Source organism: Musca vetustissima, unplaced genomic scaffold (assembly GCF_032173495.1).
Source record: "Musca vetustissima isolate MV318-11 ecotype Yass unplaced genomic scaffold, APGP_CSIRO_Mvet_v1 utg665, whole genome shotgun sequence".
Taxonomy (NCBI): Eukaryota; Metazoa; Arthropoda; class Insecta; order Diptera; family Muscidae; genus Musca; species Musca vetustissima.
In genome coordinates, this window is record NW_026879705.1 from 154,454 (window position 1) to 177,384 (window position 22,931).

The 22,931-nt window shown below is 31.8% G+C and overlaps 3 protein-coding genes across 4 annotated transcripts in view; 2 read left to right on the top strand and 1 right to left on the bottom strand.

The window, feature by feature from the left end:
• The window catches only part of LOC133324794 (uncharacterized), a 98,709-nt gene that overhangs the window by 68,630 nt on the left and 7,148 nt on the right, over positions 1-22,931 (top strand). Inside the window, exon 1 of one of the 2 annotated variants that reach the window (XM_061533634.1) lies at positions 21,598-21,604. The exons of the other annotated variant lie outside the window; for it this stretch is intronic. The gene's annotated coding sequence lies outside the window, so the exon portion shown is untranslated. Of the gene's footprint in view, positions 1-21,597; positions 21,605-22,931 lie in introns of those variants that run through there. 2 annotated transcript variants of the gene reach the window in all.
• LOC133324796 (large ribosomal subunit protein bL28m) lies at positions 8,873-11,639 on the top strand. The gene is made up of 5 exons (XM_061533635.1): positions 8,873-8,936; positions 9,124-9,558; positions 11,046-11,192; positions 11,251-11,492; positions 11,559-11,639. Exons 1-5 carry the CDS (start codon positions 8,916-8,918, stop codon positions 11,635-11,637), a joined length of 924 nt encoding a protein of 307 aa, XP_061389619.1. The 5' UTR covers positions 8,873-8,915; the 3' UTR covers positions 11,638-11,639.
• Positions 13,309-15,322, bottom strand: LOC133324790 (GDP-mannose 4,6 dehydratase). The gene is made up of 3 exons (XM_061533629.1): positions 15,188-15,322; positions 14,448-14,883; positions 13,309-13,891 (listed from the first exon to the last, which is right to left on the bottom strand). The coding sequence occupies exons 1-3, from the start codon at positions 15,320-15,322 to the stop codon at positions 13,311-13,313; spliced, it is 1,152 nt and encodes a 383-aa protein (XP_061389613.1). The 3' UTR covers positions 13,309-13,310.

Genomic DNA, 22,931 nt, shown 5'->3' on the forward strand with positions numbered 1-22,931 from the left:
CGAATATGTTTTTTTGGCGGAAAGACGTAACCAAACCACAACCACGCCATTGCCACATTAGGTGTCATGTTATTTATTTTCTTCGTATTGTCCAATTGTGTCTGTGCACTAAAAAAAATCTCTAGGTTAAATAAAATGTAATATATTATAGAACTACTTGTCTTCGAGGATACATTACTCAGTTTTGTATCTGTAGATTCCATGATCAATTGACTAATTAACTACTCCTGTGTTTCATCTTGCTCTTTTCCTGCGTAACAAATTAGTTCAGAAGATATAACTACTACTGAAAGCCTCCTGAATTAAATAATCTGCACTAGGGTTAAAAACGACGTCTAAAGGCCAAAACAGAATGCTTCCGTTGCATTATCCTATGCGTTATGTGTTATCGATAATAAAACGATCGCATAGTGACTACAACATCAACGCTTAAAGGGGTAAGCTGAATGTTCGCGTTGAGCCATCCATCGCGTTATATGTTATCGAAAATACAACAACCAACGAGGGAAACGATAACACAAACGCATATCGTTTCCTTGTGGTTGTTGCATTTTCGATAACATATAACGCGACGGATGGCCAACGCGAGCATTCTGCTTAGCCCTTTAATGGTGATATACGTTGCACTTTGGAGTTAAATATATTTTATCTTTTTGTGCAAAAACGCTTAACGCGCAATCAGAGCGCTATGTGTTGTTTAACTCCCTATTAAACACACACCAAATTGAATCGTGGATGTTATCGTCACCTTGTTGTTGTGATATTATCGATAACACATAACACGACGGATGACGCAATGGAGCCATTCCGCTATGCCGCTACGGCATAAAAGTTTAATGTGCGTTTAGATTTACGAAATCCACTCGATCTCAAATGTCTACTTCATAGCGTATACGCAAATATAATCCACTGGATTTGTGAGCAGAATTAAGGTGACGTGTACACTATGGAATTGACATTTAAAATCGAGTACATTTACAGCCTGTTTTTGTAAAATTCCAAACGAACGAATTCGAGTGACTTACGACCAAACTCCTTGGTTTTGAAAAATATGTCATTTATTTTTGTTTTGATTCAGAAAACATTTATAAACATAAATAAAGGTTTGGTCGTAAGTCACTCGAATTCGTTCGTTTGGAATTTTACAAAAACAGGCTGTTAGTAGTCTAACCGCGATTTTAGTATGCGATTTCATTTTAAGTGTTTTAAATTTATACAAAGCTTTGTTAACCTTTTCTCTAAAGCATAATTTCTGCATTTAAACTAAACAGAATATTGTTATTTATTACAATTGTTTTATAAATTATTAATCTTATTTTTTATATAAATATAGAAGATATATAAAATAAAAAAAATCCACGCATGCATACTGTAAAAATAATAAAAGTTCTAACTAAAAGTTTTAACTTAAATTTTTTACAATAAAATTGAGAATTTGTTATCACCCATACCTAGGACAAATTACCATTAAAGCCTCATTACAAAAACAAACAAAAAAATAAAAAACAAAAGAAAATAAAATCAATTAAAACATAAACGAAAAAACAAGATCTTTATATATGTATTTTTAAATATTATATATGTAGCTGTATTATTGTGTTATACTTACTATGTACATTTAGGATATCATTGTAGCTTTAAATATTTGTTTTATGTAATATAACTCTATTTTTACCGTTAAGTATTTTTATTGAAACAAAGATAACAACAACCAGAAGAAATATTCGTATATGTTTTATTTTATATAATGCGACATCTAATATATACAATTATTAAAATTATTTTAATAAATGTTTATAATAGGAAAAACAAAAATATTGCTTAATCTATACATACATCGTATTCGATCGTTAATAACAGAAAATGCATATATTTTAATTGTAAGTTTTATTAAAGATATACTATTTTTCTATAAACAAAAAATATATAATATATTTCTAAATTGTACAATACAAAATAAAAACAACTTTACCAACTGTACAAAATGGTTTTATTTAATTGTTGTAGTCTGTTTAGTTCGATGATATTTGATTGTTTAAAAGAAGTAAAAAAAGATTCAGTCCGTTTCGCCGACAGAGTTCTTCACAATTACACATTATCAAAGTGTTGCGAATTATATGTTAAACAAATCGATTAAATTTACAAGTTTTAAATATTGACTTGATCTATGCTTGGTAAAGATAAGAGTGTAAAGTTTGGTTCAATTCTAACATTCCATTCGCCTGATCTTGCATTTATAAATATTAAACATTTGGGAAAGTACCAGAAGGAGTGGTACCAATTGGTCTTTAGACTTGATCCAGGTTTGGTACAGATAATAGGTTGTACAAAGTTGGGTTCAAATCGGACATTACATTTCATTTGGTTGGCAACATTGCACATCGAATTCAAGTAGAAATTACGCACTTTGACAGTTAATCGAGGCATCAGCTGCGCTACATGGAATGCCTATTTATTGTGGCATGGAGTAGACCAATGGTCCCCATCTTCTGATTTCATATAGGATTAGTAAAGATAATAGGCTTTGAAAAGTTTGGTTCAAATCGGATAGTCCGTTCGCATGGTATTATAAAATTATTTTGTTGTACAATTTTGATCATTTTGTGGAGTAGGTACCAGAATGAGTGGACCGATATTCTCCATGTTAGAACTTAAACTAAGAAATATTACGATGTGCAATGTTGGGATGATATCAGTTACTACCTTCGAGAGTTGTCGTGCGCATCAGCCGGCTAGACAGACACACGGACGGACATTTGTAAATCGACTCCAAATTGTCTGAAACGGATTTGACCCAAAGAAACATGGGGACTAAAATCAACATTTCGATGAGGCACATGTTTGCCGTAGCAAAGTGTATATACCCATATACTCATTCGCCTTAAGGTAGAAAAATGTTTCGACAAAAATCATTTCAGTAGAAAAATCTATCGATAAATAAATTTCCATGGAATACGCGATATATCACGGCCTATTTATAAGGTTATCCATTAAGATCAGCTGTAACAGTAGCTTTCTGGTTGATCTATTTAATGGGCCTTGCACTTTAATGCCATGTACAGACGAGCGTTGTTCGCTCTCTCATTCGTTGTTCGACCCTTAATTATGAAGGAATTACTTAGTTCCCCATACAAAATTGTCTGAGCGAACACCGACTTTTGTACGTTGTTCAATTCGAATCACTCTCTGAATAACCAATAAATTTGTCCCATCCCTAACAATTGAGAGTATTTATCGAAAATAAATTAATTTTGACAGTTTGAAAATATTTATGAAATTTTCAAACTTTTTCAGTAAAATTGAAAATCATGAATGAAAAGTAAAAAATTTTATAGTTTTTATATATGCAGCAGGATGTAAATTTTGTTTTCTACATAATGCAATATGCATTTCTTTTCCCTTGGTTCTAATTAGCGTACAAAACAAGAAACAAATGTGGGGCAACTCAAACAAAAAAATCTCCAAATTTTTATTTGTGACAGTATGTGACATTTGAATTGAGAAAATATAAAAATGTATTAAAAACAACAACATTTTCAGAAAAAATGGAAAACATGAATGAAAAGTAAATATATATGGGTTCATACTATAGTCAGGAGAAAGAGAATTATTTTTTCTATTTAGATCTCTATGTAATTCACTAAAATATGTTAAATTTTTGGTGTAAAACAAGAAACAAATTGTTATTCAGAAATGTTAAGAGTGTGCACCGCTTTAGAAACAAAACATTTTAGTTGAATATAAGATAACGTACTTTTTATGGAAAAGCCTATCTAGGTAAGAGAAACCCGATAACAAACTTTGCTATGTTACCAATAAAACCAATTCTTTTCTTTTGAAAAATATACCAATTTCATAAATTTTATAGAAAATGATAAATTTTTATGAAATGATTTTATAGAAAAGGCTATAGAATTAATATTTTTCGTTAGGAAAGATGATCGATGACGAAATTTTCTCTAAAAAAGTCGATCGATAACAAATCGAGATGTTCCTGCATAACAAAGTATTATATAAAATAATCCATTGTTAATATTTTTTTTATAAAAAAGATCCGATAATATAACGACAAAATAGTTATGTTAATGCAAAGTAATAAATCGATAACGATATATTTTTTCTATAAAAACGTTCGTCGATGTCATTTTTTTCATGAGAAAAGTGAATCGATAACAAAATTCGTTATATAACATTCTCTTCTCTGAAAAAGATTATATAACATGAAATTGTTTCTTTATAATAGTTTATAGATAAATAATGATGTAAAGAATAATAAATATATAGTAGATTTACAAATAGAAAATTAATCGATACTTAACTGTTCTATATAAAATTATATTAATAACAATCATTCTATAAAATCGATAAAATCTCTATTGAAAAATGTGCCTTTTTTGTAATTTTCAATATAAAAATTTGAAGAATTTCTAGTAGTACTTTTCCTTGTCAATTCCAGTACTTTTCCTTGTCAAATAAATCCTCATAAAGTAGGTTAACCCGGAAAAGTGTCGTTTAAAAGTGTTTTTTCTGACCTCAGTTGTTGAATATGGCATCGGGAATCTTTTTTCTTCTTTGTTTGTAAAGCAAATTGTCAAAAACATTTTCAATATTACATTTCGATTTAATAAAAATTCAAGAAAACTTCATTCATAGAGGCGGACAGAAAGGAAACCTAGGCTCAGTCATAACCCCCGTTTGCCGATTGGTCCACATATTTTATGTTATGTGTGGAAATCTGTCCAGAAATCCCAGCTACTCATAAAATCGAGGAGATTATGTTAGCCTATATTGGAATCGACCCCTTGGTGCTTGTCACAATTCTCGGCGGAGGTTAAATACGCCTATGGAAAGATTTTATACGGTCAACACAATTTCCATGATTTAGTCTTTGGCCGGGGATTTATGTCCTTCAATATTCTTTAAGAAGGGAAGATTTGAAGCCACTCAATAGAAAAAAAAATAGATTGTAATCCACAATATAAACATCACAAGGAGCCATGGGCTACATGTGGGAAACTTAAAATTAATCGCGACCAGGTCTTAAACTTTATTTTGCACTGACCTAAAAACGCCAATAACCCACGAATACACAAATTCATTAATTATTCCTCAAAGAATAGTGCTTGACAAAAATAAATTAATAATTGTTTTTATTTATTTTTGTCAAAAACTTATTGTCAGCATGACAATTTAATTTCTATAACAACAATGTTGTTTTTGTAAAATATTTGTTGTTGTATCTGATGCATACACCTTATTAAATACACCTTGGTATAATTATTACAAGGTAGGGCATAGCAACTATCCGATTAAAATTTTTTCTTAATGTGGCTTCCAAGCTCACAATTTTTGCCGAGGGATCTTATATTAGATTTCTTTCCGAGATTTCTAATTTTTTTCCAAATTTTTCCCGAGTAATCGGGAAATTTCAGTGTGTGTAAATATATAGAAATAAATGATTATAAAAATAAATGAATTGCTCTGTTCCTGTACTGCAAGAATCTACTAATTTGTACTATTTTTTCCGATAACATAAATGAAAAATTGTTATCGTAGTAAAAAATTGTACATTCTTGCAGGTTCTGGTACAGATCAAATAAATTATGTAATAATAATTGGTCTGTTCCAGTACTTTTTTAATAGTAAAGCTAGTAAAAGTTCAGGAAAGCAAATCTAGTAAATATGCCAAAATTAGATGGCAATACTTCAAAATTAACATAAAGGGCTAAGCAGAATGCTCGCGTTGAGCGTTTTTTGATATCGCGTTAACGCACGCAAAAAGTTAAAATATATTTAACTCCGAAGCGCAGCGCACATCAACTTCGAGCGTTTTGTTATCGTTTCCTTGTGGTTGTTGTATTTTCGATAACACATAACGCAACGGATGGCTCAACGCGAGCATTCTGTTTAGCCCTTAACAGCCAATCAGAAGTAGGCAATCCTATTTACCATTTTTACTCCGCCAAATTTCTCGAGTAAAAAGTTTACAAAGAGAACGCCATTTTGTTTTGTGCTCTCTTAAATTTGATTCAATGTTTTACCAGTTTTGTGGGTTCAGGAACGGTTTTCGAGTAAAATGTTGCAAAACTAGTAAAATTAGTAGATTCTTTTAGGCTCAGGAACGGAACTAATATGTTTATATGCGTTCGAAAATATATTTACTTTTTTGTTTGACCTGAAAGTAATTGCTTTGTTATGGATGAAACTTACATTTCATGATATTACAGTATTTTTGGAAAGAAAACACAACATTTTTCGAGTTTTTTTAGTTATGTGTAGAAAAAAATTTCAAATAAACACAACCACTTGTTGTGAATGCTTTTTTATATTTGACAGAAGAAGTCACTATATAGCATGGTATAATTATTACAAGGTAGGGCACAGCTACCAACACAGTTATGTGTTGAAAAAATGTCAAACATAAACACTTGTTGCGTATATTTATTTTATATTTGGCAGAAGAAGCCACCACGTACATTTTTGTTTTTTTCTTATTCACCTCAAGCTGCCCTACCTTGTATTATTGTACCATGCTACACAGTATGTTTTAAATAAATATACAGTGAGTGTATACAGTGAGTCAATACAAATTTGACAAAATTCTAATATATACGCCTAAAGCCAGCATACTAAAGATGTTAAATGAATTATGTGTGATGGAATATGTTTGTGAACATATTTAAATCTTATTTCTGCAAGAATCACAGCGAAAGAACTATTGGTATCGAAGATATCGGCTAAAATCTATAACAACCCAAAAATATTTATCACAAAAAAGTATTTTGCTTTTTATTATTATTTTTGAAAAAAATCATTATGTAACACACGCTTTGTCTTTTTATAGTTACCATTGCTGGTAACCACATACTAAAAGCGATTTGGCGACGATTCCAATAAACCACGGCATATTTTCGCGAATATTTTCTCACATTTACGTTCAATACATTCTCCAGCAATATTTCATTTAATAATTGCTAATTTCTCGTCCTAATCTCAAAATGAGAGTATTAAATATAGTCGTCGCGGCTTCAAAACATCCCAAATAAGTTTAGCAATAAGGAGGTCAGATTTAAAGATATGAACGGTTTTGTGGCAATAGAAATTCATCTTATTTCGAAAATAAATAGATCGACCAGTTTATTCACTGCTGCATTTTATTCGCAACTGGTGGTGTTAAACGGATGTAAAATATTGAATGCGTATTCGTCACCAGCTACCACAGTTTTTTAAAACGCAATAGTCTTTGAATGATGCTTTCTCCCAACCTCATGTACTGTTTTGTAGTTTCTGTTGTTTTAGAACTGTTCATATCTTATTGCTATTTTCATCGCATATATTGGTTCCTAGATCAATATTAATGGACCATAAAGTCAGAAAAATGGGGTTTCGCGATATTTTTAAATAATTTGTTTGTTGGATTTTGGTTTTATTAGTTTTTAAGGCCCTGTTCTCGAGATATATTTTGCAAAACCTCCTTTTTATTATTCTAAACTTATTTGGGATGTTTTGAAGCCGCGACGACTATATTTAATACTCTTATTTTGAGATTAGGACGAGAAATTACCAAATATTAAATGAAATATTGCTGGAGAATGTATTAAACGTAAATGTGAGAAAATATTCGCGAAAAAATGCCGTGGTTTATTGGAATCGTCGCCAAATCGCTTTTAGTATGTGGTTACCCGCAATGGTAACTATGAAAAGACAAATCGTGTGTTACATAATGATTTTTTTCAAAAATAATAATAAAAAGCAAAATACTTTTTTGTGATAAACATTTTTGTGTTGTTATAGATTTTAGCCGATATCTTCGAGACCAATAGTTCTTTCGCTGTGATTCTTGCAAAAATAAGATTTAAGGGGACCCCCCCCCCCATTCTCGGGGTCAAAATTTTTGTTGATATAATTCGAATCTACACTAATTAAAGAATGTCTCTACAAAATTTCAAGTGAAAATCTCAAGAACTCTTGAAGATATATCCGATTTATTGTGTCAGCATCAAGTGACGGCTGAAACTTTAAACGCGTTTTTCTCTAAACATTTTTTTGCGAATTGCGGGCACGATAACTCAAAAACTAATAATCCAATCGGTTCCAAATTTTGAAACGTTTCTCTGGGAGTATATAGCTCTCGTATGAACTAGGATAAAGCCAATCGGTGAAGATCTTCCTTATTTTTTAACATGGTTTTTGGTAAAAAATCGGCGATTTTCCAAAAATATTTTTTCAAAGGTCCACCATTTTGTTAATTTTAGTGCGAAGTCAATAATCCTAGTTCATACGAGAACCATACATGTACTCTTTCTAACACCGTTAGAATTTACGGATTCCGATGTTCCAGTGAGGAGTTATCATGCCCGCCATCAAAAATAAGGACATTTCTTTAATTACAAAAAACAACAACAAAACAATAACAAAAATTTTTTGTAAATTATTTTTTTTTCTCTTTTAAATCTTCAAATATATATGTGCAAAGTTACAAACCTTAACAAGCATTGGTATTGATTTACCAGCCCATTGAAAATCTTGAAAAATTAAAATCGATTGATTAGAAATTAAAATTTAGATTTTGACTGTTATTTTTACTTTACACTTATTAATATCCCATCAATTTGCATAAGTGTGGCATCACTCCGCAAGTGTGTTACCATTTTCAACGAGAATAAGAAGAAGAAGAATGCGACAAAACAGAGAAACAGCTGTTATTGTGCAAACTGTCAGAACGTGATCCGATATTTTTCGACAGTCGTTCACCGACAAAGGCATCCCAAATTGTTTTCAAAAAGTATTTCCAAAAAAAAAAAACCAAATTCAAATAACTTTTGTTTTGAATTTAATTGGCGGTAGAATTGGTGCATTAAAAAATTCCTAAATAAAGAAAGTAAAACAAAAGGAAGAAATCAACAAATTGAATTATGGCACATGCCACCAAACAAGTGAGTGTTATTCGACAACCATCCTGCCGCTGTTTTTTTGTGACGCAATAAACGAAAAGAAGTGGAAATTGTTTTTCATTGCGGCTTTGTTGTTATTGTCGTCATAAATTGCCTAACCAACGCTTTGGCATTTGGATGCAACGTGTTTCCCCCTGGTAATCTACGTGTTTTTCCATTTGCTTTTTAGGGTCCCCAATTGTTAAATGGCTTCAAACGTTTAACCCGTTTCGACAAAGGCTTGGGTGCCCAATTGCCTGAAGCCTATAAAAAATTCTGGCGCGAATGGAAAATGACACAACCGGCCGCCGTCCATTACATACCCAAGGATGGTGTATGGGAACGTGATGAAGTGACTGGTGAAATTAAGCCAATACAAAATGTACCCCTACCGTTGATAGATCCACCGGAAAGTCATCAAGGCATATGGGGTGGTGAGGCTGTCATCAAGGGTTTCCAAAAGCGTCAACGTCTGTCGCGTCGTGTACCACATTTCTGGGTGCCGGTGCTGAAACGATCTGTCGTCCATAGTCAGGTGTTGAATGAGTATATGTCGGTGGTGGTCACCGATAGGACTATTGAGAAAATCCATGAATGTCATGGTTTCGATCATTATTTGTTAAAGGTAAGTTTTTTTGGAAAGGCGAGCATCTTAACAATTAGATTGTAGATATATGAATGCTTGCTAACCAAAGTTTTCACTATGATCTGAACGACTCGAGTCTTACCCTGTCAAAAAATCTATGACCAGCCCAAACGAAATGAAGAGATATATTCTGACATCCTCAGGCAAAGTAGAGATTAAAAGAGAAGATTAATATGCACCCAAACAAAACAGCAAGATAATGTCCGCATGTTCATCGGTCTGTGGTGTGTAGGCTAGACCAATATTGGTATATAGTTGTTTTAGGTAAATGAGATTTATATATCAGCATAATATTGACAGTAAAATCGGTCGATAGATCAATGTACACAAGATTAATTTAGTAGTGACTTATATTTCAATTGATTAACAAATTTAAAACAATTGCGTGTACTGGATGGTTTTCAGTCAAGTATGTTAACTATTTTTTGGACCTTTGCTTGAACGCTCTAACCTAAACTACAGACATGTATAGTTGCCGATCCTATTTCCCTAACAATAAAATAGGTCGCTGTTGCTAGAAACTGATTCGATTGTATATTTAAACTTCCTTTCCATTCGCCACCATTGAGAATATTTTTTCTTGAAATTTTCGGTTGAATAATTGTTGTCTTCGATTGAAAAGAGGCAAATGAATGGTTGCTAAGTAAATATTGATCATTTATGGGATTGCGTTGTACATCATTATTATTATTTACAGTGCATCTGTTTAAGTCAAACTGATACCAACAACGTTCAATGACCAATTTATAGGCCAATAACAAAATTTCTTGTAAATTTACTAATTTATTGTTGAAATCGTGTCGGTCATAAACAAATTGTTTTTCAAGGCACAATGACATTTTTCTGAGCAATTTTAAACATTTTGGGACTTACTTTCCTGAGAAATATAGATCATTCCTTATACCTTTCTATAGGCAAATATATATGTATGTATATTATTTACCTCAAATATATATGTATGTATATTATATATTTCAATTTGTATTAATTTTATGTGTGGTAAGTCTAGGTCAAGTATGTGACACATACACACAAATGTTTGTTATTATTAATATTTGAAATTGAGTCGGTCTTAGACAAATATCTTCAACGAGTCATTGATATAAAGGTATCGCCTATTTTTGACACTTTGGTTCTAGCCTCTCACAGAACAATCGCAAAACTCAGTTTATGGGAAACAAACCATACCAGGTATAAATCAAATTAAGAGATTTTTTCAGATAGAAATAGGATCAGTCTGGCGCGTCTCTTTTAATATTAAAGAATATAGCTTCATAATGGGAACATTTTTTGCTAAGAAAGATCAAACTTTTACAATCGAATTTGATTATATTCAATAGTACGTATACATATTGGGTAAATAATGTTCTTACCAAATTACCTGTATAACCATCCATGTCTTGGCAGAATTCTGAATAATAAGTGTCGAAAAATAATTTAATTTCCATTTCATATTCACTTTTCAGACACCTGCTTGTGACTTGCGTTCAGCATTGGCACTTACATTGAAAAGGAAAATTCTTATTGAACTGTTAAATAATTGTCCATCGCTTGCATCGCAGCCCAGTGAACGTGAGCGTGTTCTCAAGGAATACAAATGTTACTTGGAAGCGGTAAGTTAACTGATTACAAATCTGATTACAAATACATAAAAAAATCCCTCCCCTTTAGTACACTCCCGAAGAAATTGAATGGTACGGTTATACCTATGATGAGGCAATTAAAAAAATTGCCGCCCAAATACGTGAACAAAACAAGCCAGTACCACATAAATTGGAATTCCGTAGAAAATTAATTGAACAACTACAACAGGCCAATATGAAAACCGAAACAGAAGCTGATGAAACATCGGGAAAAGTAAATACAAAGAGTTCGTCAGACAGTGATGCAGACATTGAAGCTCTAACAAAATTGTAAGTTTGTTTGTTAAATTTCTAAAAAAAAAATACATTTTCAAATATGTTTTCTTCCTTTTCCAGGGAATCATCGTCTTCAAGTTCAACTTCATCCAATTGGTTATCAAAGATTAATCCATTTGGAAAGAAACAGGAGACATAAAGTAATATACACAAAAATTAATGCATATTTATTTCTTTCAATACTGCCCCACTTGTTGTTCCATTCTTTGCTCTTTGTTTTCTTAACTTTCTGAATGGTCCCTAAAAATAATATTTTATGTTATTTTTCTTGTGGCCATTCCCTTTAATTCTTTAAATAGATGTACAAGCAATTCGTAATTAATGAAAATCTGTTTTCAATTCCATATGTGTTCATCTCATGTTTGGATTTTATATATTCTCAAAATATTTCCGGTGTTGGAGTTCCTTAACCCAAATAAAATAAAGAGTCGAACAAACAAGTTCAATGCAAAGGTAATGCGAAATAAATAAACAAAAATAAAATGATATGTTGGCCTAGCCTTATGATAATGAAATATTAAATTGTAAACAAAAGTGTTTTATTTTTTTAAATAGCGGGTAGTGTGTATTTAAAATTGACTCCGGATATTAGAAAATACGATCTGGAAATAGGTTCATAAGTACATGAGTATATTAAACTCTAGATTGTCAAGCTTTTCAGGAAGGATTTTATAGGACTCTCCCTGATGGAAAATTGCCCATCTAGATACCATAATACAATCTGCTAAAACAAACAATAATTCTTGTGTTTCACCTATTCAAATGCCCGATGCCTCTGCCTCCTGATTCACTCAGAAAACGATCAATGTTATGATAAAAAGCATTCACCCATGTGAAGTCGCTAATTCCTACTCGAAAACGAAAGGAAATTCACAACGAGATCACTTCACTCCGGCTTAGTTTGGGAAAGTTCTCGTGATCATAGCTTCGAGTACTTTTGTTGAGGACATATGTGAAAGATTGAACACCTACCTCCCCCTATTCCAAACGAACAATGCCCCAAAGTGGGATACCGACAGCACTTAAAGCAAAGTCTAGCAAACCTTATTGACCTCTTATAAATCGATAGGTCGATAGGTGTGTGTGGCCCGCCCAAACTGCATCGTAGGAATAAAAGTGGTGATATTACAGTGGAATTTTTTGTGTTTTTATCAAAACCAACCCATTACCAGTGTCATCCCAAAATAATAATCCCAAATTCTCATTTTACAAATAAATAATGCGCCCACTTTATTATTCTATTGTTAATAAATATAAAATGATACAACTTTTTTACTTAAACTAAATACCAAATTAAAAGTTTTCAAAACAAAAACTAAATTTCTATTGTGTACATGAATAAAATCATTTTTTCTATTGTGTGGGCCTTCATAATAAAATCAGTACAATAAATACACTGATTTTGCTTGTCTATAAATTATAATACACGATGATGTGACAATGGTAATACAAATTATCTTAAAAATATATATAGTAATATATTGCAAAAAAAAAAAAAAATAAATGTTTGTTATTTTTTATTGTATGCATACAAAGGAATGCTGTTCATTGCTAATTTTAATTAATTAAAAAAATACTTAAATGTATTATATATGTGAAAATTAAGAATTACATTTGTGCTTTGGATGAAAGCGGCATAGCGAGTTGTAACAAATCACAAAGTACTTATGTATATGTATATATAACACAATATAAATGATACACCCACAATCAAGCGTCTAACATAGTCTCCTATCCGGTTTTGCTCCTCCGTGTTGTAAATGCCAGGTCGTTACTTGGTTACTCTTTTGTCATTTCATGTGGTTGTAACAACTAGGCAATTGGATTCTTTTTCATCAATGCTATATCCGCAGCCATCATATCATTGACCAACTCCATAAATGTTACCCTCGGTGACCAATTTAATTCACGTTTAGCCTTGGAAGCATCACCCAGTAACAAATCAACCTCGGTGGGACGGAAATATTTGGGATTAATGCGTACTCGTACAATGCCGCTATCTTGTTCGATGCCAACTTCATTAACACCCTCACCCTGCCAAATGATTTGACGTCCAATATAACGGAATGCAGCCTCAACAAATTCACGTACACTGTGCGTTTCACCCGTTGCTATAACATAATCCGAGGGTGTATCACGTTGTAACATCATCCACATAGCTTCAACATAGTCCATTGCATGACCCCAATCACGTTTCGAATCTAAATTACCCAATTCAAAATATTCCAATTGATTGAGATAGATCTTGGCAACAGATCGGGTAATTTTACGAGTAACAAAATTTTCACCACGTCGTGGTGATTCGTGATTGAAGAGTATACCGTTGCAGGCAAACATATTGTAGGCTTCACGGTAGTTAACAACAATCCAATAACCGTACATTTTGGCACAGGCTGGAAGTAAAAAAAAATAAAATATGTTACAAATATAATTTATACTATTTTGATGCAGAATAAATTAAAAACCGTTGGTCCATGAAAAATTAGTAAAAAATAACATCCAGTTATAAATTAAATAGGAGGTAAGGGCGAAAAGGTGTTTTGTGTAGAAATAATTCCATCCAATGGCAACAAAAACTAGAACTCTTCTAGAATAGAATGATCTGATTTGGACATTAGAAGCATTTTATAGCTATAGCCCAAGTAATATTGCCCATATATTAATTCCGGGTAGCTTTTCGTCCTTCTACAATTTAAGTTTTCAGTTTTAAGTCCATCTTTATTAAGACGTCCTCACATTAAACTAAATTTATGACTTTCTTAGGGGTTTGGAATTCATATCAGAAATATATTCCTTGGGGCTTACTGCTTCAACTAAATTTAATTCTGATCAGCTAGTGTACATCAAATACTAATAATTATCTTTGGAAGTTGCCTAACGACAATAAACAGCCCCCAAATCGCCTTACATCAACCAAATTCAATTCAAATTTTAATTTAATTAACATACCATATGGTGATCTGGGATAAAACGGTGTCTGTTCATTTTGTGGTGTCTCCACCACTTTGCCGTACAATTCCGAGGTAGATGCCTGATAAAATTTCACCTGTTTCTCCATGCCGCAGGTACGTATAGCATCCAGTATACGCAGTGTACCGACAGCATCAACTTCGGCGGTATATTCACTTAAATCAAAGGACACTTTAACATGAGATTGGGCAGCTAAATTATAAATTTCCTGAGGTTTAACGGTATTGATAATTTTCACCAAACTACTGCTATCAGTCATATCGCCATAGTGTAATTTCATGGAGCCACCTTTGTGGGCCTTTGGGTCCGCATAAAGGTGTTCAATGCGCGATGTATTAAAGGTACTGGCACGGCGAATAATACCATGGACTTCATAGCCTTTTTTCAGCAGAAATTCAGCCAAATATGAACCATCCTGAAATTAAAACAAAACATGTTTAACATTTTTAAACACATACACAATTATATCTAGTATAGTTCTAATACTGTTGTTTTTTGTTAGTACAACACTATTGTTAGTGTTTCCTTATCTAAACATATCCATCCATCCATCGACCCAATTGAGTCATAACGATACATCGACGAACACATGTATCAACTGAAATGCCATAACTATTACGGTGACGTTATTAAGTTTAAATAATTACAACATTGTACAATTATTATCTGAATACCACGTAGTATCAGTACAAAATGATTTGGTGCTGATTTTTCTCTACCTGTCCTGTGATGCCGGTAAGCAAAGCAATTCGTTGCTTTGGTTTTTCACCATCATTTAAATTTTCCACAGCTTCTTCAGTCCCCGTAGCATTTTTAGAGTTCTCCACTACATCGTTATTCTGATTTTCACTCATATTTCTTGGATATTTTAATTCAATCGGAAATAATTGCAATTATCTTCCCCCAAATGCGCGACAATATGCGCTGCCTGGCTTTTCAATATAAACAAAGGCAAGCAAAGTGATACAGACGGGGTTGCCGAGTTTCTTTATATAGAAGTATGTTTTATAATTTTGGTCGATTTTTTTAGGATATTAACAGTTGGCATTTTCAGAAAGAATTGTTTGACTCTATAGAGGTCACTGTAATAAAAAGTTATGAAAAATAGACTACTAAATAAATTAACGTATTCATTAATGATGACTAATTTAGTGAAATGTACTGTGTATAACATACAAAAGTTTGTAAATTATATATGAGTTTGTGTGTCTTTTGGAATGGCAACTCTATTTACTGTAGCTGAGATAGGGATCTAAAAACTGATATGTGACTGTCGTCAGCTTAATCGATAATACGTTTAACTGCAGTATTATCGAATTTTTCTTTGACCGTTAATATATCCGTTGAAGAATATAAATGATAAATTAATAGCTGTGTCTGGTTACTATTCCAGTAACATTTATTCCAGTAAAATATCTCTTGTTTTCGTTTAAAATGCTTGAAATGTTCTTTTTACAGTTATTAAGGAATAAAATTCATAAAATAAAAAATGTTTCTGGGCTTTGGTCAATATTTAAAATTAGCGGCTGATTGCTATACCTGGAATTGTACTGTATAAATCTTACTGGAAGAAATCTACCCAATAACATGCAGTAAGTTCTCAGCTTAGAACTGTCAAACTAGCTTTCTCTTTTCGCTCTCTTTTAGTGGAAATTGACGTAAACAGACAACATCCAGTAACATTTGGTAACAATTATTACCAAATATCGAGTAAACAGACACTGCTATTATTCATCGAAATATAATGACACGATTTAGAATAATAAAAAATGACTTTGTATAATTCTGTGATTTATTTTGGCAACATTAGAACGCATATGGTGTCTTCCGTACACAAACTTTTCAAATGTATAAAGAGAAAATCGAAAAATATGTTGATTCTTGCAGGTTCTGGAACAGAGGAAAAGTTTTTCATGTTAAAATCATGGTACAATTATACAAGCTGCCTGTTGGGAAAGTTTGAAGCAGAAAATATTAGAGCATAGCTACCAACTGATTAAAATTTTTCTCGAGTTGGTTTGTTCTAACAAATCAAAATACAAATTTTGTGTATGCGTGTGTATTGTTTTAAATACCATGTCATATAAATTCAAATTAAATCGATATATATTCAAATAAAAACATTGGAAACATATGACTGCATGAGACTACATTGTATAATTATGCCATGATACTAGCACTAGAACGCCGAAGGCAGTCATTTTGACCGCTTTCCAATTTCAAGTACATAATGGCAACAATTAATAATGGCAACACTTTTTAATTTGGAATTCATCTATTAAATTCAAATTGTTTAAAAAATAAATTCCATAAAATTGTATGCATGTCGATTGGCATATTTTGACAAATGGTGAAACCAAAACAAAGGTTTTTTATTTAATACATCACCTTATTATTGCATCATGACTAGCACTAGAACGCCGAAGGCAGTCATTTTGACCGCTTTCCAATTTCATGTACAAAAGCAACTGTGCATTTAATGACACTTTTTTTAAATTTGGTGACTTTTTGTACCTCATAGAATTACGTTTATTATAAAAAATTCATCAAATTTAAAAAAAAAAGTGTCATTAAATGCACAGTTGCTTTTGTACATGAAATTGGAAAGCGGTCAAAATGACTGCCTTCGGCGTTCTAGTGCTAGTCATGATGCAATAATAAGGTGATGTATTAAATAAAAAACCTTTGTTTTGGTTTCGACCATTTGTCAAAATATGCCAATCGACATGCATACAATTTTATGGAATTTATTTTTTAAACAATTTGAATTTAATAGATGAATTCCAAATTAAAAAGTGTTGCCATTATTAATTTCTCAAATGAGACTACCTTTTGTAATTATGCCATGGAAATTGATATATGAATTCAAAATTAAAAAGGGTTGTTATTATCAATTTCTCAAATGAGACTATTTTCTGTAATTATCCCATGGCTCCTCTGTTTGCGCAAGTACCCATGCTGATGTCATTAGTACCGAGGTATATAAAAATGTTGATTACCTCAAAGCTGTACCACAATTGGTCCGAGTATACTTGACGTCTTGCCCGTTGACACTATCCGCTTGGCCTTCCCACCATGCCACTTTGGCAGACTCCTTCACAATTTTTCCAAAGGTGACTATTACCGCTCGCAATCTTCGACTCATTATGTCCATGTCATCGGCATAGGCGAGTCACATTTGTTGTTTGGTGTACAGAGTGCCACTTCTGTTCACCTTTACATCTGGGATGATGTAAAATTTTTAAAATTGTCACACGAAAATCTGTCAACTTATCTGAACACTCGTTCTGTATTGAAGGAATCCGACTTTAAACACCTTTGAAGGATAGGGCTGTCAAATAGGTAGAATTTGTCGATGTGTTTTTCGTGGATCTTTTTCAGGATTTGGCGCAGTGTGAAAATCTGATCTATGGTTTTGCTTTGTTTGCTTCCCATTTGCTTGAATTACAGTCTGTAATCTTCTCGGCATCGAATTGACTAAATTTTCGATTACTTCTCGTGACATTTTTGCCATTCCTTCAAATTTTACTGGCAAATTATTGTACTGGCACTAACAGTAGTTTCAGACGTTTCTGAAATTTCTTTGGATATTCTAATTGGATATTGAACCTCATTCAGTTTTTTTTGGCGTGTCACATTTAGGATTATTTTCCAATTTGTGGAACTTTTTATACTTATCAATTTCTTTTTTCACCGTATTGAGACACCTGCCAATAGTTAAACCAATTTCACGCAGTGATTTTCCCTCATTGTGAAATTTTATTATAAGCTCACGTGTATCGAGTGAGGTTTGTCTACCCATTATTATAATTGTTGCTGACCAATTCACTCCTAAAACATTGACAATTTTAGAACCAATAAGAAAAAAAACAAGCAGAAAGGAAAAAAGAAAAAATAATGGTAAACATTCGTGTACACTTTCTTTTGACTCTCACTATAGGTCGGCTTGTAACCCATCGCCACCACTTTTTATAATTATTCACCCGATTAATTGCTATTCTACCTCATCTGGGCAATCTACAATATATAGCGGTATCTCTTATTAGTTTTGGGGTATCTTCTTTACCGCTACTCTTTGATATCAGTAGCTTTGAAAAATGCTCCCTCCGGATCCTTAAAACGCTATGTATATCTGCCATCAGGTGTCCTCCTTGGTTTGGTAACCTACAGTTTGTAAGGAGTGGGGAATTCTTTGCCATTGTGGTTCTACATTATTATCGGGGCAAGGAGTGTTTGCAGTTTTCGACGTCGAGTTTCAGTGTTATAATAGATCGTGCCCTTGCGAGTTGGATATTTCGAATTAGAGTCAATTTAGAATGCACAGTCTAAATGCGCCTTTATACTACAATTTAAAATATGTTGTACTGAATGTTTTAATTTTATGGTTTAATATCCAGTCGAAAAAGGCAGAACTTTTTTCGAAACATTTGGATAAGATCGTTTGACCGATGTGCCATTAAAACGTCATAAACGATATCGTATATGTATGTATTATTATTATTATTGAATTTATGTATTATTATTATATGTATTATTATTGTATTCAATTTTAATTATATAATTTTTTAAAACAAAACACTGCTAATAACATTGCCAATGTTCACTTTATGTTTAGTGTTTTGAAAAACGTAAATATTGTTGCCCAGTTCATTGACTTACAATACATATGTACCTATGTATGTGCACACAAAGATCTTCTAAGACCACAACAATTTTCAATGCAGAAAAACTCGTTTTTTGTTTTTATTTTTTTTTCACAAGCAAGGCAGCCAAAAGTATGTCATTGGGCAATTAAAGTGGCTGCATTCGGAAACAGTATTGAAAACAAAGTTGTGGTCATGCCACTATGGTTACGAATACGTGTAGCAAAACAAAACGGTTTTAAATTATGCGACAGTGCTGAGAAACTGTTACGTATTGTTGTTTGAAAAAAAGCTCGCTGCATGAGAAATATGTTCCGAAGTTTACAGTAATTATTAGAGAAAAATGCAGAATGCTTATAATAATATAGTTGCTATTTGTAAATAATATCGTGTGATTATTGTAAACCTAGACAAACCGGTTAATTTTGAATCTCTCGTCACTGAGAGGCAACAAATGCGATCGAGAAAAAAAAAACAACTTTTGTTTTCAAAAACACAACACACATATTTTACTCACTACCTCATAGCGAACCACCCATTCAATAAACATAAGCATATGTCTACACATTTTCTTATTTTATTTAGAATTTGCATATTAATTGTTGATCTTTTGCACATACATATGTATTTCCATAAAATTCAATGATTGTAATGGTGTGTGTTTGTTGTTTCCATAAACATTTTGTATCTTAACCTTTAGGAATTTGATCTTCGGCTGAGAGAGTAGCAAAAAAAAGCTTTAATTAAATTATTGTATTTGTTAAAACTTGCACAGTGAATGAAAATCAGAGATGTGGAATGAATCAGTACGTACATTCTATTTCATCGACTATTGGAAGAAACCCTTATTTATTTTCGCGTTTTTAGTATAAAGTTAACGATTACAATATGTCTTCTAAATCGACTCAATTTATTAATCGAGGTTCAAAATTTTAGCTGTTTAGAGCACTTGTATACATCACCTTAATCCTGTTTACAAATACAGTGTATCATATTTGACGTCTACGCTATGAAATTGATATTCGACATCAAGTGGATTTCGTAAATCTAAACACACTTTTATACTAGTATGATGGCACAATGAATAGGTAGTCCATTTAGAGCAGCTGATGTCTCGATTAACTGTCAAAGTCCAAGGAAAAAATTGACAGATGGTCGAGACAAAAACATCATGACTAGTATCATGGCATAATTATACAAGGTAGTCTCATGCAGTCATATGTTTTCGATTTTTTTATAAATTCTCTTTGACAGTATTCAACTTTCAAAATATAAATGAAAATATCTTCCTTCGAAATGTACGCATATCATGTGTTCTGGGGCAAAAAATGCTAAATAATATTTATAAATATTTTGAAGTTTCCTGCCTCTAAAACTTATAAATAAATAATGTAACAACCATAGTCAAATCTTGAGAGCAATGTTCAGCTTTAGAAAATATATTTTGTTTAATTTATTGAATTTATTTTTCATTTTATTTGAAATTTATATAGGAATTCCCATGGTACAATTATACAAGGTAACTGCAATACTCAGCTGATTTGATTGTATCGTAATACTCGTGTCAAGTTCGATATGACATTTTTGATTTATGTAGAACGACCCAGTAGGAAAATTTTGTATACATTACATTTGAAATAAGAAATAGATAATATAATTTGAGCTTTACAATATATAGGGACCAGAAAAAAATACAACATAATTTTGTGAAATGTTTGACATGTATTTTTCCTATATTCCCAAATATGCAGACGATGGAAAATATAATATTGGCTTGTACATTTTTTTTCAACAGGTTTTACAACCATGTATTGGCATGAGCACTTCAATTATATTAATTTAAAAGAGTACCAATCGCGCGTTAAGTATTATACATCATCAAATCAAAGAAATCGCAACAGAAGTACGATGCTTTCTGGATTATATTTTACTTCAATTTCCTAATGGGAAAACTTGAAGCAGTAAATCCTTTTGCAATGAAAAATTGCAGTTTTCAACTCTATTTTTAGCGTTTTTGTTACCTCTACATATGGCAATGGATAAATGTGAGGAAAGACCTGGAAGCGCTAGAATTATAAATTTGCAAGATTTTCATTCATGTTTTTCAATTTTACTCGGAAAATTCAAAACTATTGTATTTTGAAAATAAATTTATTGATATTTCGTATGTTTTGTTTACATTTTTCGACATATCATACTGACACTAGTATTACATACAATAACAATTTTCTATGTGGTTGTTGTTGAATTGTATTTCTTGTAGTTTTGCAGTTAACTTAAAGGGTTGCCATTAATTATGTCATGAGATTCCATTAGGCCAAAAATGTAATTTTGCATATGTATATTTCAATTATAGTTATATTTATTATAATTTTTTTAACATATATGAAATTTTTAGCAGCTGCCATGGTACAAAAATACAAGGTAGGACAGCTTGAGGTGAATAACAAAAAAGCAACTATGCACGAGTGGCTTCTTGTACCAAAAATAAAATAAATATACGCAACAAGTGTTTGTGTTTATTTGACATTTTTTCAACACAAAACTAAAAACAAAAATAATGAAAACACACAAACCAACATCCAGTATGTGTGAATACCATCAAATGTTTGTTTCATCCATAACAAAGTAATTACTTCCAGACGAACGTGTTAAAAAAATAATTTTCATTTCTATTAAATTTTAATATATTTCAATTTATTTTGAATTTATTTGAGATAGTATTCAAAACAATACACACACATACACAAATGGCCTGTTCCCGTACTGCAAGAATCTACTATTTTTTACTACGATAACACTTTTTTCCATTATGATATCGGAAAAAATAGTAAAAACTCGTAGATTTTTGCAGTACAGGAACAGACCAAAAATATGTATTTTGATTTGATGGAACAAGCCACCTTGAGAAAAAATTGTAATCAGTTGGTAGATGTGCCCTACCTTGTAATAATTATACCATGGCAGCTGCCATATTTTTTAGTGAGCTATTTTAAATTTTAATCTATTTTAGAAACATTGATGCATTTTTGTTGCAAAAGCAGGGTTGTACTTGAAATTATAACAAGTAATTATTTTATTTACATATAACATTTAAACATGATTAAAGGCTGAATCAGGATTTATTTTCTTAATCTGGCTGAATTCACCACGATTTATCATACAAATTTAAATCATCATGCGAAAGGATTTATTTTAAATCATGATTGAAATCATGATACTAATGAGATACAACAAGGTTTTTGTAGGAAAAATACAACTCTCTCACAATGTAAAAAAATTGCCACTGTTTTCACATGTTTTTTTTTTTTATATTTAACAGTTACCAAATACAAAACTGAAAATTCAAAATAAAACAAATATTATTTATAGAATTTGTGAGTTTTTAGGTACTTTTTTTACTTTCAAAACATTGAGAACATTGCATAAACATTTCCATTGTTGTAATTTTTCTTTTGCGTAAACGAACAATTGAACGTAAGTCCGATTAAAATATATGTATGTCTGTACATTGCATACGCATTTATATGCAATATAAAGATTTATCCATCATATATAAAATCTATAGAAAATAACCATCTTTTTTTGTTAAGAAATATGTCAATCTTAGACAATTTATTTTTAGTTGTTCAATATATATTTTTAAAAACATTCGCCGAAAACACTGTGCATTGCGTGTCAACACGATCAACTTGTGAGCATTCACAATGCGTTGCGAGCATTGGCTATTGTTTTGAGAAGTAGATTTTCAGTTTAGCTTTCGATTTCGAATATCCAAAGATGTCGTATTGCTATTCAATTAAGTCTCCACATACATTTA

Bases quoted from the DNA above. Each gene is read 5' to 3' on its own strand.
- LOC133324790 (XM_061533629.1), bottom strand. From the start codon at position 15,322: ATGAGTGAAAATCAGAATAACGATGTAGTGGAGAACTCTAAAAATGCT. The intron at 14,884-15,187 runs GTAGAGAAAAAT...TTTTAATTTCAG, and splicing joins TTACCGGCATCACAGGACAG to GATGGTTCATATTTGGCTGA. The intron at 13,892-14,447 runs GTATGTTAATTA...TTTTACTTCCAG, and splicing joins TTATCCCAGATCACCATATG to CCTGTGCCAAAATGTACGGT.
- LOC133324796 (XM_061533635.1), top strand. From the start codon at position 8,916: ATGGCACATGCCACCAAACAA. The intron at 8,937-9,123 runs GTGAGTGTTATT...TTTGCTTTTTAG, and splicing joins TGGCACATGCCACCAAACAA to GGTCCCCAATTGTTAAATGG. The intron at 11,493-11,558 runs GTAAGTTTGTTT...TTCCTTTTCCAG, and splicing joins ATTGAAGCTCTAACAAAATT to GGAATCATCGTCTTCAAGTT.